This window comes from Pholis gunnellus (assembly GCF_910591455.1).
Source record: "Pholis gunnellus genome assembly, chromosome: 12".
Taxonomy (NCBI): Eukaryota; Metazoa; Chordata; class Actinopteri; order Perciformes; family Pholidae; genus Pholis; species Pholis gunnellus.
The window spans coordinates 22687924-22704444 of NC_136539.1; the positions used below are offsets into that span (position 1 = coordinate 22687924).

The 16521-nt window shown below is 44.2% G+C and overlaps 1 protein-coding gene across 1 annotated transcript in view; it reads right to left on the minus strand.

Moving 5' to 3' along the window:
- Nucleotides 1–6: 6 nt before the first annotated feature.
- tbx15 (T-box transcription factor 15) overlaps nt 7–16521 on the minus strand; it is a 28759-nt gene continuing 12244 nt past the window's right edge. Inside the window, exons 4-8 of the mRNA XM_079170499.1 lie at nt 13129–13300; nt 6781–6948; nt 6414–6478; nt 3158–3255; nt 7–1174 (exon numbers count right to left, since the gene is read on the minus strand). Of these exons, the coding sequence (XP_079026625.1) occupies nt 357–1174; nt 3158–3255; nt 6414–6478; nt 6781–6948; nt 13129–13300 (1321 nt within the window). The 3' untranslated portion in view covers nt 7–356. The remainder of the gene's footprint in view (nt 1175–3157; nt 3256–6413; nt 6479–6780; nt 6949–13128; nt 13301–16521) is intronic.

The window sequence follows — 16521 nt, forward strand, 5'->3', positions numbered from 1 at the left end:
ATGAGTCACTTGAAAAAGAAGTGTTGCTACTATTGCACCATAACAGCTGATAATCCCGTCTGAACCGGAGCGTGTTGTTGAGTTATTTCTTTCAGTCGGAGAGCCGGGTTGATGTCCCTGTAATCTTCTCTTCATTAATACAAAGATAATTAAATAATAGTTTGGACTCCCTCTATAATGCTTTGTATGCGATGGAGTGTCTTTTAAAAAAACAAAAAACACATGATCTCCTTTTCTGAAAGGTTTGTTTAACGCTTCACGTAAAAAAAACACCGGTTCCACATCAAACACCGAACCGGGTTCATAGATTTGCGTTTTTTTCAGCCGAGATGCTCTTGAGGCTCGGTCCCAAGCGTCTACACCATGTGCATGGACATCTGAGAGGAGGAGCCGTACTGACGGCCGTCGCAGGAGCCGCCGCCCTGCTGGCCGCTGGCGTTGCCGATCATGTGCATAGTGTCCATGCTTCCGTTGGACAGGTACTGCCGCTCGGCGAAGGCCCCGGCGGGAGACGAGGAGCAGAGCAGGCCTCCCTGGGGCTTCTCGGGGCTGGCGGCCAGGCGGGGGGAGGTGGGGAAGTTGTATCCGTACAGGTTGTAAGGGTTGTGCAGGGAGAACGCGTTGTAGGAGCCCTGCTGCACGTGGTGGTGGCCCCCGCCGAACATGTGGGCGGAGGAAGGGGAGGATCCGGACGAGGAGGACGAGCCGGAGCCGGAGCCGCCCCCGGCCTGCATCACGTACTGAAGCTGCGAGGTCGGGAAGGAGCCCAGTTGGCCCCCGTAGGCATCCATCTTGGCTCCGGGGCCGCCGCCGCCGCCGCCCGCGTGAGCGCCGCCCTGCATGCCGGCGGCGATCAAGGAGGAAGTCCTCTGCGGCAGGAAGGATTCGGAGGACTGGGCGGAGGCCACGCCGCCCCCCGCGGCCTGGAGGCGTCCGTAGGAACTGTCGGCCAGGCCGCCGTAGCCCTGCAGGGCGGCCATGTTGCTGCGGGCGCAGGCCGGGTACTCGGACAGGCCCAGGTTGCAGAGCTGGCTTTCCCTGCAGCCCACATTGAAGGTGTTGGGGGCAAGGTGGAAGGTGGGAGGGGAGCAGGAGGGGGACAGGAGGTGGGCCGCACCAGAGGGGGAGGGGGTTCCTGTGCTGGAGGTGGTGGGAGACGTGCCTGTGCTTCCACCTGGAAAACACAGAGAAAGACATAGTGAAATACAGATGCTGTATTTGACAGAAGAGCACGAAACCATAAAGATCCAGATCTGGTTGAGTTAAGAAAAACACATAAAACTCAAAGACTTTCATAACAAATCAAGAGGGGAGACTAGTGGATGAGACAAAGAAGCCCAGTAACGGCACTTCTGTAGTTATGTCGACCTAAAAAAACATCTTTACCAAAACCTAACTGAGCTGTTTTGTTCTCTAAACCTAACTGAGTTGTTTTGTTCTCTAAACCTAACTAAGGTAACACGTGTTGCTGGACTTTCGTAGGAAATCTCACCAAAAATGCCGAGTAACTTTTCGTAAGACATCGTACGAACTGTTGTATTAAGATCTGTAAAATACGTAAAGTTAAAACAGACAGAAATTGCCAAATATTGGTTTCTATTCATGAAAAATAGCAAATGAAAGACGTATAATCCAAAAGCCTGATATTTAGATGTAACAAGCAGAAATGGTAAAATATTGTTTTCTGATCCACGAGGTTGAGACAGACATTAATTTAACTAAATCAAGTTGACATCTAGTATTTATAATGTGCATATAGTGTGTTTTTATGTCTATATACACTGTGCTCTACTTGTAAACCTCAGCACTTCATTCACTTTAAAGCTGTAGTTCCCAGGAGGCGGAGCCTCTGGCACCAGGATGTGCACAGGTGTTCTGCACACTGATGAAGACCCTCCAGACCCAAAGCTACTAATAAAGAGTCTTCTGCATAGATGTTAGTGTGGGGGTATCTACTCTATCAGTTTGAGCTTTTTTCATACTTCCAGCAACTGTTTAAGATAAAGCCGGTGAAGCTATGGTTGTCCTGCAATGTGCACAACACAGTGAAATATATTGAAGCGATATTATAGTAAATCAAAACAGAAAATCACCATTAAAAAGTCTGGCTACCAGGTTTAGACTGAACTGATTCAGCAGGAGTCTGGCCCTTCAGAGTGAAATGATAGCTGTGGGACATCGATCGCAGATTCCTCTATTAATGAGAATCTGGCCGGGTTTCATCCGGCTGTTGGAGAAATTCAGCCTGAACCGTCAAACGAGGACGAGGAGGCAGAACTAAACAATCCAGGACTCGCTTGGCTGGGGTTCTGATTTTGCTCCATATGCATTCGATAATTCGGGGGGGCGGGGGGGGGGGGGCAAGGTAGACTTCCAGGAGGAGAGAGAAGAATAGTTTGGTGATGTCATGTTTTCCTCTGGTGAGAAGCGCTCGAGGTGCTTCAGTGCCGGAGGGGAATAGTTGATTATATGAAGGGAAAAGGGTGTCTGGTGCCATAAGGGCGCGCACACACACACACACACACACACACACCATCACACACACACACACACACACACACACACACACACACGGTGACGCAGAGGACTTTGATTGAACCCAAATCACGTTGAAAGGAGTTTAATGATAACAAGCAGACAGAAATACGGAGCGCCACGTCATGCTGACCCTCCAGAGGTGACCGGCGGATGAAACGGAGCGGCGCGGCGGCGCGGCCCTGACGAAGACCTCGTCCCGGGGCCCTGGAGCCCGAGACCAGAAAAGGGGGGGAGGGTACAGACCCCCCGGGGGCTGACGCCAGACTCGTGTCGCGAGGTGGCCGTCCAACAAGCAACAGGGTTTTAATATAAAAAACAACATGTATTTAAGAGTTCAGCAGACGCCTGTTGGAGCTCAAGCTAAGGACAGACGTGGCTGATGGAGTGTGTGGTGATAAACACAGAGGGGAGAGTTCAGGTTCATCAGCACGGAGCATCAGCAGCAAACTCTTCTGCATTCATGCTAATTCGTTGACAACAAGTTGGCACATAGAAGTGAGCTGTTAGAGAAGAGACGACAGTGAGTTGCACACTTCTCGCTGGCGTGACGTTGGGATTAGAAGTTCAGAATTAGAAGAAGTTCAGGACAGACGGAGAGGGGGTTTGTGTATTCACACACCTTGCTGCTTCTGCATGTTGGTGAAGTCTTCAAACGTCAGGGTCCTCACAGGAGGTCTCCAGAAAGCATAGGTCTCCATGATGGCCTCCAGGCCGGTCCTGACCAAGACAGGAAAAGAGAGAGAGACGTCAGAACACAAAGAGGACACAGCAGTGACCTCTGACACTCCAAACTCACTGAGGAGCTTCTTTAGACGCGTTGTTGGGTTCCTTCAGATTATCCTCTAGTTGTATTAAAATCGTATTTATTTATTATCTATGAACCTATTTAATCTATATTAACATGAAAACATTAAATCATAAATGTAAGACCTGTGATGTGTTCTTATTCCGAGAATTAGATTTAATTGACGTCTCTGTTTTTTTAGTTTGTACATTTTTATTTCAGCGTTTCCAATAAAATTACATTTTTTAAACTCCTTATTTTTAGGATTTTTTCTTTTCCCTTTTGGAGTATTTATTTTTGATTTATTTCATAATTGTGAATAAATGTGGGTGACGTTTCATCGGTTCTCCTTCCTGCTTGATTTACCCCCCCCCCCCCCCCGTCACCGCTCACCGTGTTATTTTAGGGCCACTAACTCCTCGACCTCGTTAGTGCGTCGCGTTAACCGTGCGGGGCCCTCGCCATCACTGCACTCATTCATTCATACGAACCCAAACCCGACAAATGAGCTGCAGGCCGTAAAGTCTGCAACACCTGAGCTGGAGAGACTTTTATATTAAGACGCTATTAAGAGAGTCGGAAGAAGGAAAACTTCATTTTGAGGATTAGCAGTGCAGGTCTGCCCCGTCTATTAATGTTGAATTCCCCCTCAATGTGGAATTAGTTGGTAACGTTGCACAGGAGACGGGCTGCGTTCACACTGCAGTCACTCGAACACCCAAAGAAAAGTTTTCTGACGTTAACGTCGCTCACATCCGATACGAACATAGACTCGCAGAGCAACGACAAGCAAAAGAAGTCACACCTGCTTTTATGTCTGCAGCTTCTTGTTTGCAAATTATTTCACACGTTCCAGGGAAATGTGTGTAAAATTATCCAACTTTACAATCGGTCAGTAAACACTCCTCTGGTGAATTTAGAAGCTTTTAAGTGTCTTAAAATAAAAAAAGAGTCTAAATGAGAGGATTAAACGTCCTCTCTAGAACACTAGTCCTCCTTTAACTCAGTGGTGGAGACGTGAAGTCTTCAAAAATCAAAGTTGTGTTAATGTGTGAAGATTATCTTCCTGAACAATACGTTTAAGTATCATAAACGTTCTAAACTCCATTAGAAGAGTCTGGTTGGCTTTCAGTGGAGGAACCAGAGTGATGATGACTTCCTGTTGGCAGCTCTCTACCATAGAGCACACTTCATTATCTTCTTTTAAAATGATAAATAATTAATAATATAAAGGTCAGGGGTCAGAGCTGGAGCTCACTTACAATATTCACGACTGATCACAGATTAGAAGTACGCAGCTGTCGGCACAAAGAACAGACTTTTAGGACGACTGGAGTCTCCTCCTCGAGTCCGAACATTCAAATCCCAACATGGCCGACTGACGGGAGGGAATCACGAGCGGCTTCGTGAGGACAAATTCATTCCCTCTCTCCCCAGAATATCTCACGCTCCGTTATCTTTTCATCTGTTGCTTTCCTGCAATGAATTTCTAATGCCAGTTCATAAATCAAACAGCCTATTGTTTGAAAAAACGGAAAAAAAAGAGATGTCTCAAATGTCTTGTGTGCCAATAATGCAGACCAGATGGAGGGAGGGGGGGGGGGGGGGGGGGGGCTGCTTTCATGTGCGGAGGGGTCTGGTGGTTCAGTGTACACCCCCCTCTGCTTCCTCCACAAATGTTGTATATGGTAATTCAGAGAGAGAGAGAGAGAGAGAGAGAGAGAGAGAGAGAGAGAGAGAGGAGAGAAGCTGGAGAGGAAGCGAGTGAGGAGGAAGCGAGTGAGGAGGAAACGAGTGAGGAGGAAGCGAGTGAGGAGGAAACTCAGCGAGGAAGACAAACTCAAACTTCTCTGAAGCTCTAAAGCCGTGTGATGTTCAGTAACGTGGTTTTCAGAAGCCACGATGTACAACAGCCAATAGGAGCGCTGCCTCTGGCTGATGTCAGCGCTCCGTCGTGTGTAATATAAAAATCGTGATGTCAGCGTTAATGACCCTGTGAGCATTCGGTGATTTGCAGGTCTAAAGAAGTCTAGACGTCTAGTTTGAAGTGGGAAACGCTTCAGCTCTGCAGCTCCTGAATGTGGAGGTTTTTTTTACAGTTTTGTGCAACTTGATTTAATTTTAACGCTAAAGGAAAGAATGTTTCATCCATGAATGCGGAATCATAAAATATACACGAACAGAATATAGAAATTCACCAAAATCAACGTATTGTTACCTGGAGGACCATGCAGCCAGCCCTGTGTGTGTGTGTGTGTGTGTGTGTGTGTGTGTGTGTGTGTGTGTGTGTGTGTGTGTGTGTGTGTGTGTGTGTGTGTCCACGGCTAATATCTCATTCTGCTGCAGCAAACTGCTCAATAGTTTGGGAGTCCAGCTGTGGCTGCATGCTTAAGGACCTCTCATGGTTGTGATGAACAGCACTTTCTCTAAACGTCATCGCCACTCAGCTGCTGCTTCGCGGGCAGAAAGCTCGGTGAGTTTAATATAGTTTTTGGCATCATTGTACGACGTGTCTTATATTTAGGATTTTGAGCCGCTTGCCTGCAGACATCGCCGGTTGCTTTTGGGTTTGAATGAAGTCTGTTTGACGTCATAAACCAGAGTTGACCTGCACGTCGTCAAAGATCTGTGATCGCCCGTTTAGAGTCAACTGAAAAGCTTCTGCTGGCTACGATCATCATGTTAAACCACGCTAGATATAAAAAAACGTGATCACTTTGGAGTATGTAATTATGACGATGCCTGAAGATGTGCAACACACCTGCGTGGTGACAAAAGGGGAATCTGACGCTTTACCGTTTTAAGATTGTCATGCATGAACAGTGGTTTTTGGTATTTGGAGCTTTTGTGCACATTTCACAAGATAAATGAGAAAGTGAGAGTTCAGGTGAACAAGTGACTCTTTGTCTGTCTGTCTGTGCTTCAGATATGAAGATTTGCTCTCTTAGCGACAGACAAAGCGTCCGTTCTTATTCGCTAAGTTCTATCTTCACACCATTATTAGTAAAGGTTACACAGACACAAAGCTGAGTGATCGGTGTGGAGCTGTGTTGTGCGGCTGCTCCGTCAATAAACAGACGTGGTAACGAACCTGTTTCTTCCAGAGTCCCTGAATCCTTTGGCGAACGGGTTTCGGTCGATCTTTAGTCTGGTGATCTGCAGACAAGAAGAGCGTGGAGAGGATACATTTGTGATTGTTGCAGCTTCAAATATATCAACATTTCTGCAGTTGAAGTAGAAGTTTAATGATGGTCAACTAGAGGAAGGAGTACCTGCTCAAGAAAACGTGGTTAAGACTGAAAGCATTTGTTTATTGTTGGTTCTCAATTTGATTGTATTTACAAAGAGAGCCGCGGTGAAGCGTTCTTCTAATTCAAAACCGTTTAAGAGAAAAGGTCTCAGGGGTTGTTGAGATTTGCGGGGCGACTGATTAACGTGACGTGAATGATGGTAACGACCTGTTGGTTCTGGTAGGCGGTGACGGTGGTGAAGACGGTCTCGGGGAAGCTGAAGGTCTTGACTCCCTCCCCGCTCGGCACCGCCTTGTTCTGAGACAGCTCGCTGCTGAAGTCCTTCCTGATGACGTGGACACGAGGCTGATACTTGTGCATCGAGTGGAGGATGATCTGAAGGTGTGAAAGGAAAAGAAGGTGAAGTGATTGTTCCACATCAGCTACGTCGTCTATCAAGGTCCGTGTATTAAACAATAATAAACAGCTGCAACGGCCCTAATAAGATGTTATGTGCTAACAAGACTATATAAGAGTTAAAGCATTATAAACACGTTATTGTTAGATGATAAGACATTTATAAGCACTTGTTAACAGTTTATTAACTTAACGTTAACAAAAGCCTTATGAGTTTCTCATAATAAAGCATTACAAATGTATTTTATTTACTGAGTTTAACAAGTTTATCTCACTTATTATAACATTGATAAACCTTTATTAAGCTTTTTTTCTTGTTTTACCAAGATTAATACATATTTATGCATTTATTAGGAATTAACTGTGCACACGTTTAAAGTTAACTATGCTTATTGCAGCGACCCGATCTAAAGGGAGAACAATGCCTTATTAAGACAGCGTTAAATGCATGTATTAAGGCAGAACATGTACAAAAATAATCTTTACAGAAATGTAAATTAGAGCATAATAAAGGATTTATTTACGTTAAGAGGGCATTCTTCTCGCTTTAGATTCTGTAGCTGGAAAAAGCATAATTAACTGTTAATAAATGCAAAATGAATAAATGTCTTAATTAATCATGTAGCAAAAAAACATTTAATGAAGGTTTAATGATGATATAATAAATACGTTTATAACGCCATTATAAACATTTATAACAAACTCATAAGGCTTTTATTACCGTTCTTAAGCAGTCAATAAACTGTTAACACGTTTCTTATAACTGATTATAAATGTCTTATAGTAGAACAATAAATGCTATTATTAACACTTAGTCTTATTAACACGTCAAGAACTAATGAGGGTCTTATTACCTGTTAACTAAAGCTTATTATAAAGACCTTAACATGAAGAGTCACTCAAATATCTTTGTGAGAATAAGCATTCTCCCTCTGAAGTTGTAGTTACTGCAGGTAAAAATCTAAATCTACATTTCTATGAATCTGTTTTTGCTTGTAACACTGAATTAAATTAGCAGAGAAAACATTGCGTTTAATGGCACGGTGACGAGCTACATGTGTAAAAGATGTTAAACTTGTGTCGGATCAAGTTTCAAAGAGGATTTGACGAGTAGTGGTGAAGGATTCGGGGTTAGGAGGTGATGCTGGTCTTCATACGTTAAAGAGCTATATCACAAATCTACACGAGCCTTTATCAACTCTACAACACGTAAAGTCTCAGCCTGTAATTCCACGCTCTCTAAGTCTTTTTCTAACATCAATTAGCTCCACTGCTTCTCCATCAGAGCCCCGTGACACGAAGCGGAAACACGAGTTCACGCTGCGATGACGCTCGCCGGAGGGCCGAGGGTTGTTTCACAGCGGAGCGGCGGCGTCAGACGGTGTCGGCCTCAGCCTTCGCCTCGGGGCCTCGGTCTGCTCTTGATTAATCTGAGAGCGAGAAAAACCTTCTCGGAGCCAAAAAGTCCCTCAGCTCTGCTACAAACAAGAGGGGGTCATTTCAAACCAGGGCTGTGGGGGGGACAGAGTCTCAGAACCTCTATTTCATGTTCCAGACCTCAAATCACGCCCTCTGCGTGTAAACACAATGTGACTGGGAGGCTGCGTGGATGCACACAGATTCATGCCTCAAAATGTTTGCCTCCATCTGCCCAGAAGTCACCTGTCAATCAAACTGCGTGGGCGGAGCTGTGGAGTCTTTCTCCTCACATGCTCAGTATAGATGTTGTGTTTTTACCAACAAACAAAAGATGGACGTCGTCAGGCTGCGGTTTCACAAGAAAGAGAAGAAATACTTTCAAATGTTTCCCGTCGCTGCTCTTTACATTTTGGAAACATTGTTGCAGACGTTAAGAGGAAAAACAGCGAATAGGTTCATGAAGTAGGTTGAATCACTCGTCATGTTTTAGGAATAGAGATTTCATCACACACACACACACACACACACACACACACTCAGGGCCCAGAGGAGCCTGAGGTGATGTCGACTCTCTGAACTACATCAGCTGAGCGATGCTCAAACACAATCAGGCTGAAGAGCTGATGTTTTCATTCGGCGACGGGCGTTTTTAACGCTCTTTGAGAATCCTCTGGACGTTCACACCCTGAGAGACACGACGCGTCCCGCTCGTGTCTCCGGGAAGTCAAAATAAATTATGCTTATGAAGCATATCTTACAGATTTAAAACACAGTGCGAGACAGCGATCAAAGCAATGAATGAATACGTTTAATGCTTGAAGTGTGCGATGACATACAGACTGTATATATATGAACGCGTCTCTTATTACACAGCTGTCACGGGAAAATATTTCATCTCGGACAGAAAAACAGACGAATGTTCAAAGCAGATTTTGTAGTAAAAGTTTTGAACGTTGTCACACAAACATCGCTGCATCAAGAACTCAGAGCGTCGTTAACAACAAAGAGACTGTGAAACAAGAAGAAGGAAGTTCTGGTTTTTATGAGGGTTTATCCGCACAGACCGGCGGGAACGAGGCGACGAGCGGAGAAGTGACGGCGATGAGGCGGATCTGATGAAGCCAACGAGCCACGGAGACTTTTACAGCTCGATGCCTTCTGTGTTCAAACGACATCAAGATGAGTGTTTCCAGTTGAAACAGACACAAATGTTGCTTTTTGACTTTTCTCTAGAATCCAGTGACATGTTGGGAATATAATCCATAAAACTCCATTAAAGGAAATATCCTGAACGCTATTTAGATTTTTGTTCAAGTGCAGAATTATTATCAGTATCAAGTATTTAACTTCATATAAATATATATATATATATATAAATATCTCAATATGTGGAGGAAAGAAACTATTTTAAAAAGTCTACATTTAGCTTTATTGTGGTTTTATCTTTGATGATATTACTGATTACTGATCGAACCAACTATCAACAATGTATCATATTCTATAAACTTTTAATCTATTTTTCTTCCATAAAATGTTTTCTTTCAGACTAGTAGAAAGAAAACATCCAAAATACACATTTAGATGTTTATTGTAATATTTCATTTCTCCCTAAATTCACCAAAAGTTACCATTAGATAACGCCTCATTTGCATAATTAAACATAACATTTCAGAGAAGTTAGAACAGAAACAAGACTGGGGAAGTCTAATGATATGTATTAGTTTGTTTGTTCACCCTATAAGTAGAGTTTAACTAACGTTCTCTGATCTACACTAAAGCTCAGATAATGAGTCTCGTATCTCTTCTGTACTAAATCACAAAGGTTTGTTGTTGCTCAGATGCAGCTTCAGGTCCAGTTTATCGGCCTGGATGCGTCTCAGATATGATGAATATTGTTTTTATCCTCTCAGACTCTGCTTCTGTTGACGTCGGATGATTCACGACAACACGTCTGCTTCTGATGAGGCCACACGTGGAGGAGGGGGGGGGAGCTTTCTTCTCCCCACACAGGAAGCGCAGAAATTCATTTCCTTTTTTCGACACCGAAACCTCCTCCAGGAAAAAACAAAAAAAGGCCTTGAAAGCGATCGGCACCGTGCACATGACTCCTCGCCCGCTAACAATCCACATGTTCATACGTTTGTCACCACTGAGATGATCGTCTGAGGGAACCTGCACTAAAGCGGACGGTGAAGCACTGGAGACGTCACCGCGCTGCGTTTCTGATCGTCTGGGAGGAAATCGATTTGAAGCAGCTCATCGTGTTCTCTTCAATATCGGCAGATATCAAAGCCTCTAAAATAGCTTCGACAGGCATGACGGGAGGCGTCGGGCCACCGTGAAAACAGAGAAAGAGCTGCTGGGTTTGCCATCAACTCAAATCTGCTTTAATTGAGTGAAGCCGACGCTCTGAGTAGCTTCACACATTTCCCAGAAAAGACCATATGAAGGGGAGGCTTGATTTATGAGGTTCAATTTCACTTTTAAGATTATTTTCTGTTTTTTTGCACAAGTTAAGTGTAATATTTCGTGATGGCTATTTGAGACGAACTATTTAACGACACTTAAGTGCAGCACAATGTGTTCTCAGCATTACGTCATAGTTTGAATCCGGTATAGTTGGAGAATGCAAGTCACCGTCTTTAAAGCTTCATTAATCCTCTTCTGGCCACTAGGGGGCAGAAAAAACCTCCAAACAAGCAGCAGAAGATCGTCAAATACCGACGTTTTGGTTCTACGTTCTACGTTCTCCTCTAGCGTCAGTTTTGAACTTACAGTTACGTGCACAGCGTCTTCTCAAAGGCACGCACACTGTGTAACTGTTTATTCACTCACATCCTCTCGCTATAAGGAAACTCAATAAAACATCGTACGTAGCTTTAGGCTATGCAACGGTTGGTCTTCTGCCTGCGAAAATCTAATCTAAATAGTTTTGATCCAAAATATTTGCATGCGAGTATTTCGCATTTTCGTGTTGTTTGTTCATCTCGGCCCCGGTGTTTAAAAGGCCTCTACGTCACAAAGCTACAGTAAAATAAGTCATCGTTGACTTGGTTTCACACGGGACACGAACAGCGGTCTCCTGTGTGAAAGTTCTGAGTTGAAAACTTTAGTTGAAAGTTAAAGGATCGTTATTTGACGTGTTGGGAAAGAGAACACGGTCCAACAAACATGAAGCAACTTGAGGGTGCATCTTTCTTACCGCGTTTAAAAAGTCGGTCTTTAGCTTTCTAACGCTAACGCTAGCCACTCAGAACTTTAACAGAGGGTTTGTAGGAGCGTGTGGGCTTGAGACCGTTTCTTGAACGTGTTGCTGCACACGTGACTGTTTTTTATTTGTTATTTTTATAAAATAGTTAGTAAGAAAAGTATTTTCTTAGCTTTATTGCAGGTTTAAACATAAGGGACCAACCAAAGTTAATAATCAAAAGCTAATACACTTTTATTCCACCTTAAATTGCCCCTTTTTCCCATGAAACCTATTTCTAACTCCAGAACAGCAATAAGCGCCAATAAGGGACTCACTTTAGCTCGCTGGTTACACACGAGGACGGCAGTAAATCCAGCAAATTGTGGTCTTAACTCGATGCATTAGAGTTAAATATTTCACCTATGAAACCCACATGACACATTCAGAGCAGCCAAGAACCAATAAGAGACTTACTTTAGCTCGCCACCTCTGTTACTGGCTGGCAGTAAATCAGGCAGCTCGTGGTCGGACTTAACGTTTAGCTCGGCGGTGCGGCTGCTGGAGCGTCCAACAAATCAAATCCCATCATTAAGAGCCTTTAACGAAACCGTTTCGTTACAAAAAAACACTCCACAGAGCCACGAAGGAAATTAATATTACGTATAAAAAAAGAACCAAGGGCACGGGTTCAAATCCCAGACCTCTAATATCTCTCCACGCTAATCCTCCGACCGCACAGCAGTCGGTCCGCGTGGACCCGCTTCAAAAAGAAAGTGTGGGAGAGCAGACCGTCGAGTATCGCAGGAAAATCAGCCTCATGGCTCCGTGACTCGTGAAAGCACGAAGAACCGTGTCAACTTTCCTTTCAAGCAAACGCATCAAGAACATTTCAGTTCCCAGAAGAAGAAGAAAAAAGGAAAAACCAGCCTCGCGGCTCCAACAGTGGATTCATTCCTGCAGCAGCGAAGTTTAAAGTGAAGCTCATAAATCACAGCTTCAACGTTCAGACCCAAAGCGTTTGGGCTGAAAGAGCCATCATCTCTGTCACAGGTTCTGATTCGTCTTTCTGATGCAACCGGTTTCTTTTTAAATGTGTTCAATTTAAGTGATTTGTGAGGCGCATGAAAAGCCCCACAATTCCCCATTAAAAGGAATGAAAAATCAAACCGCATTGGAACCATTCTCTTTGTCACATGCGTGTCATGTCATGTGGAAAATATCAGAATTAAAAGTGGACAAAGCGAGCAACACGTGCAGAGGAACAGTCAGCTCTAAAGATGAAGTGATCCCAAACAGAACGTTATCTTATTGCTGTTTATGTGCAAAACAAACAGAAGGAATGTGCAGCTCAATATCGCTCCCAGCGTTGGAAGACACGACACGTCCCAGCCGAGGATCGAACCGTCGACCTTGCGGTTACCGGATAACTCTCTGAGCCCAGTGTGTCATGGCCGCCCCCATAAAGATGCTCTAAATATCTAATTAGAGTCATATACAAACACAAAGATGCCGTAAAACAAGTGTTCAGATCAGGAGACGAGGTCCCTTACGTGTCCCTGGTCGTCCAGCTCGTTGTTGGTGAGTTTGAGCTTGTCGAAGCTGACCACCTGCCTCATCCAGGTGTCCCCCGAGGCCAGAGAGTCCGGGTGGATGTAGGCCCGCGGAGGCACCGGGGAGTCGGCGTTTCCCGCCACCATCCACTTGGAGCTGTGGTACACGTACCTGGAAGACAAGACGGGAGGGGAAACTTAACACAGAGCGTAACCCGGAAAAGACCAGAAAGGCGGGACTTAATTAAAAGCACCACCGAAGAAGAGTTCAGAGAGTGAAAAGAAACTTTAGACTTTTATTTTAAAGACGACCCTCAACAGTAGATGTTCAGTATCTGTAACCTGCACATTAAATGAATGATATGGTATATAGGAGAAAGTGTGCGCATGCACTTTAAAATGTGAACGCAAACGTCCTCCTTCAACAACGTTATTGGATATATACGCAGAAGATCAGAACAATCTGCAGGATTGATATTCTCCTCGTCACGGCCGTGTTTCTGAGACTCGTTGGAGTCTCCTGAGGTCGCTTCAGGGTTCAGCGGTTTTATTCTAGAGGCTGTTTGCTTTTTCAAAACAAACTCCAAACACTCGGCCACGTTGCCACAACACGGGCTTTAAGGACCCATGTGTTGGTTCCTCGTTGTGCTCGACATTTCTACAAAGAGCAAACATCAAATATTCCATACGCAGTCACACACTCCGCCGCATAGTTTCAATTAAGCAAAAGCAATAACATTTTGATGTTGTGTGTGTGAGTTCGGGGCGTCGACTCGCGGCGTCCCACCCGTTAAACAGCAGGGAGACAGAAGAAAGACGCAGACTTTTTACTAAAAACAAGTCCACAAACCAGCAGCCGACACTGGAGGCATTGTTTGAAAAAAAAAAGACAAAAGGGACCAGAGAGGAGAGGAAAGGAAAGGAAAGGAAAGGAAAGGAGGGCATAGGAATAGAAGAAAAGGAAGTATAGCAAAGAAATGCATGGACAGAAAAAAGGGACAGCAAGAGAGGAATATAAAGAGGAAATATAGAGGACGGATAAAAGACACGGTAGAGGAAGAGGAAGAGGAAGAGGAGGAGCGGGAGAGCGAGGTTGAGGATAAGTGGAGGAGAGCGAGTGTGGAGCAGCTGTTTGCCTTTAGTTCTGGCCCGGTGCTCAGTCCAACGGGTTCTATCTGCCAAACGCATCACTCACTCCTGAAACAACGACAAACCTCTCATTTGGTCCTTTTGTTATTGCCTTGAAGGGGCTGCACCCCCCCCCCCCGTCACACACACACACACACACACACACACACACACACACACACACACACACACACACACACACACACACACACACACACACACACACACACACACACACACATATAAATATATTATTCAAACACAAACAAAACACACTCAGCCACAAAAACACATATTTAAAAAGCATCGGGGCGTTTCTAAACACGGCCTCTGGCCGCCATATTGGAGGTAAAGTTAGCTCAAAGTGAATTTGAACATTTAGTTCGACTGAAAATCAAACTTCTGGGAAGAGTTTCAAGTCTTCTTCAATACAGCATGATGTTCATTTAGTAGATGATGGTCCATTTAGAGTCAAACAGACCATAAAGCAGGGGATGCTTTAGGGGCGGGGCTACACGGTGATTGACAGGTCTCTACGTCGCTCCTCCTCAGTCCACATATGCTCACTTCCTGTTCACTGGTTGCCAAAAAAAACCAACATCGCAACGGCCGTATTCCAGGATCGTGTCGGCGAAATCGCTGAACTCGAGGCTTCAAAACGTCAGTTGACAAACCAACGAAACAACAAGTAATGAATATTAAATGACATTTACCTAAAAGATCCCCCGACTTCCTACACGCTGGCCCTTTAAGGAATATTAAAATGATGAAACATTTTAGTGTTAAATATGTTTTCTACACATAAAGGTGTAAAACAGGCTCAATATCTGTTCATAGGTGACATGTGGGGCAATGAACCTTTAACTGCTTGTTTTTTACTTTATCCAACACCAACACACACCAACACACACACACAGCTCTGACTTTTGACCTCCACACACACACACACACGCACACACACACACACACACACACACACACGTACACACAAATGGTGCCAGGCGTTTGTGTAATTTCCTGTTTGGAGCTGTGTTTAGGGTTTCGCTCGGCGTAGCAGGGAAAGTGTTAAGGAACGAGGAAACTTTAGCCCCAAACAGGACTGGAAATCTGATTAGCCCCCCCCCCCCCCCGCTTTCATCTTTCATAAATCTGCCATCTGGCACCCGACACGATCAATAAAGACTGGACTTTATGTGACACTCTGACTGGACAGATGGGGGGGGGGGGGGGGGGGGGGCCTTTCCCTTCTCAGCCAACACCAAAACCACACAGCTGACAAAACCACAAACTGTGATACACTCTCATTCTCTCCCACACACACACACAATTACACCCACTGGGACAAACACACTCAACAATGTGCTCTCAGCTCATCACACATACATGCTAACACGGGCCGGCATGCACATATACACATACACACACACACATAAACACACACACACACACACACACACACACACACACACTTGCCAAACCGAGGCTGTATATTGGATTACTGTACTGACAGAGTAAATATTGCTATTGAATTACCATTCAGGGTTGACTGGTGTGTGTGTTCTGAGTTTGTAAGAGAAGACCAACAGCTTTGAGTGAGCGCGTGTGTGTGTGTGTGTGTGTGTGTGTGTGTGTGTGTATGTGTGTGTGTGTGTGTGTGTTCTTGGATTCTTATGAGGACCAAATGTCCTCACACAAAGACATGACATCGAGAGTAGGATTAGTGTTTATAGGATTTAAGGTTAGCCTGAGGTTCACGTTGGTTTGGGTTTAGGGTTCTGACAGCGATCTATATGTATTTAATGATGACGTCCTCACAAGTATAGTAACATAAATGCAGACTTACATTGATCCTTCATTTCTTATCGTAAGTAGTTATTGTATGTCTGCGTATAATCTTCTATTCATATACTTACAAAGACCAAATGTCCTCATAAAGATAGTTTAATAAGGAAAGTGATATTAAAGCTTATTGGAGTATAATATGTAATTTCAAAAAAGAAAGAAAGATAAATTCAGAAATGCATCAAAAACAGGAACGGCATTCTTATTAAATATAAAATTACTTACAAATTGTTGATAAAACATGTTTGTTTTATCTCAGAATTAGCTTTCTACTGTGTGTGTATCGTCTCCTATGTCTGGACTCATGAGGACCAAATGTCCCCACAAAGATAGTTAAAAAATGTGAAAATCTGTCAATTTAATAAGGCAGCGGATTATTGTTAGAAGGACATAACACAACTTTAAACAGCAGCATAAATGATG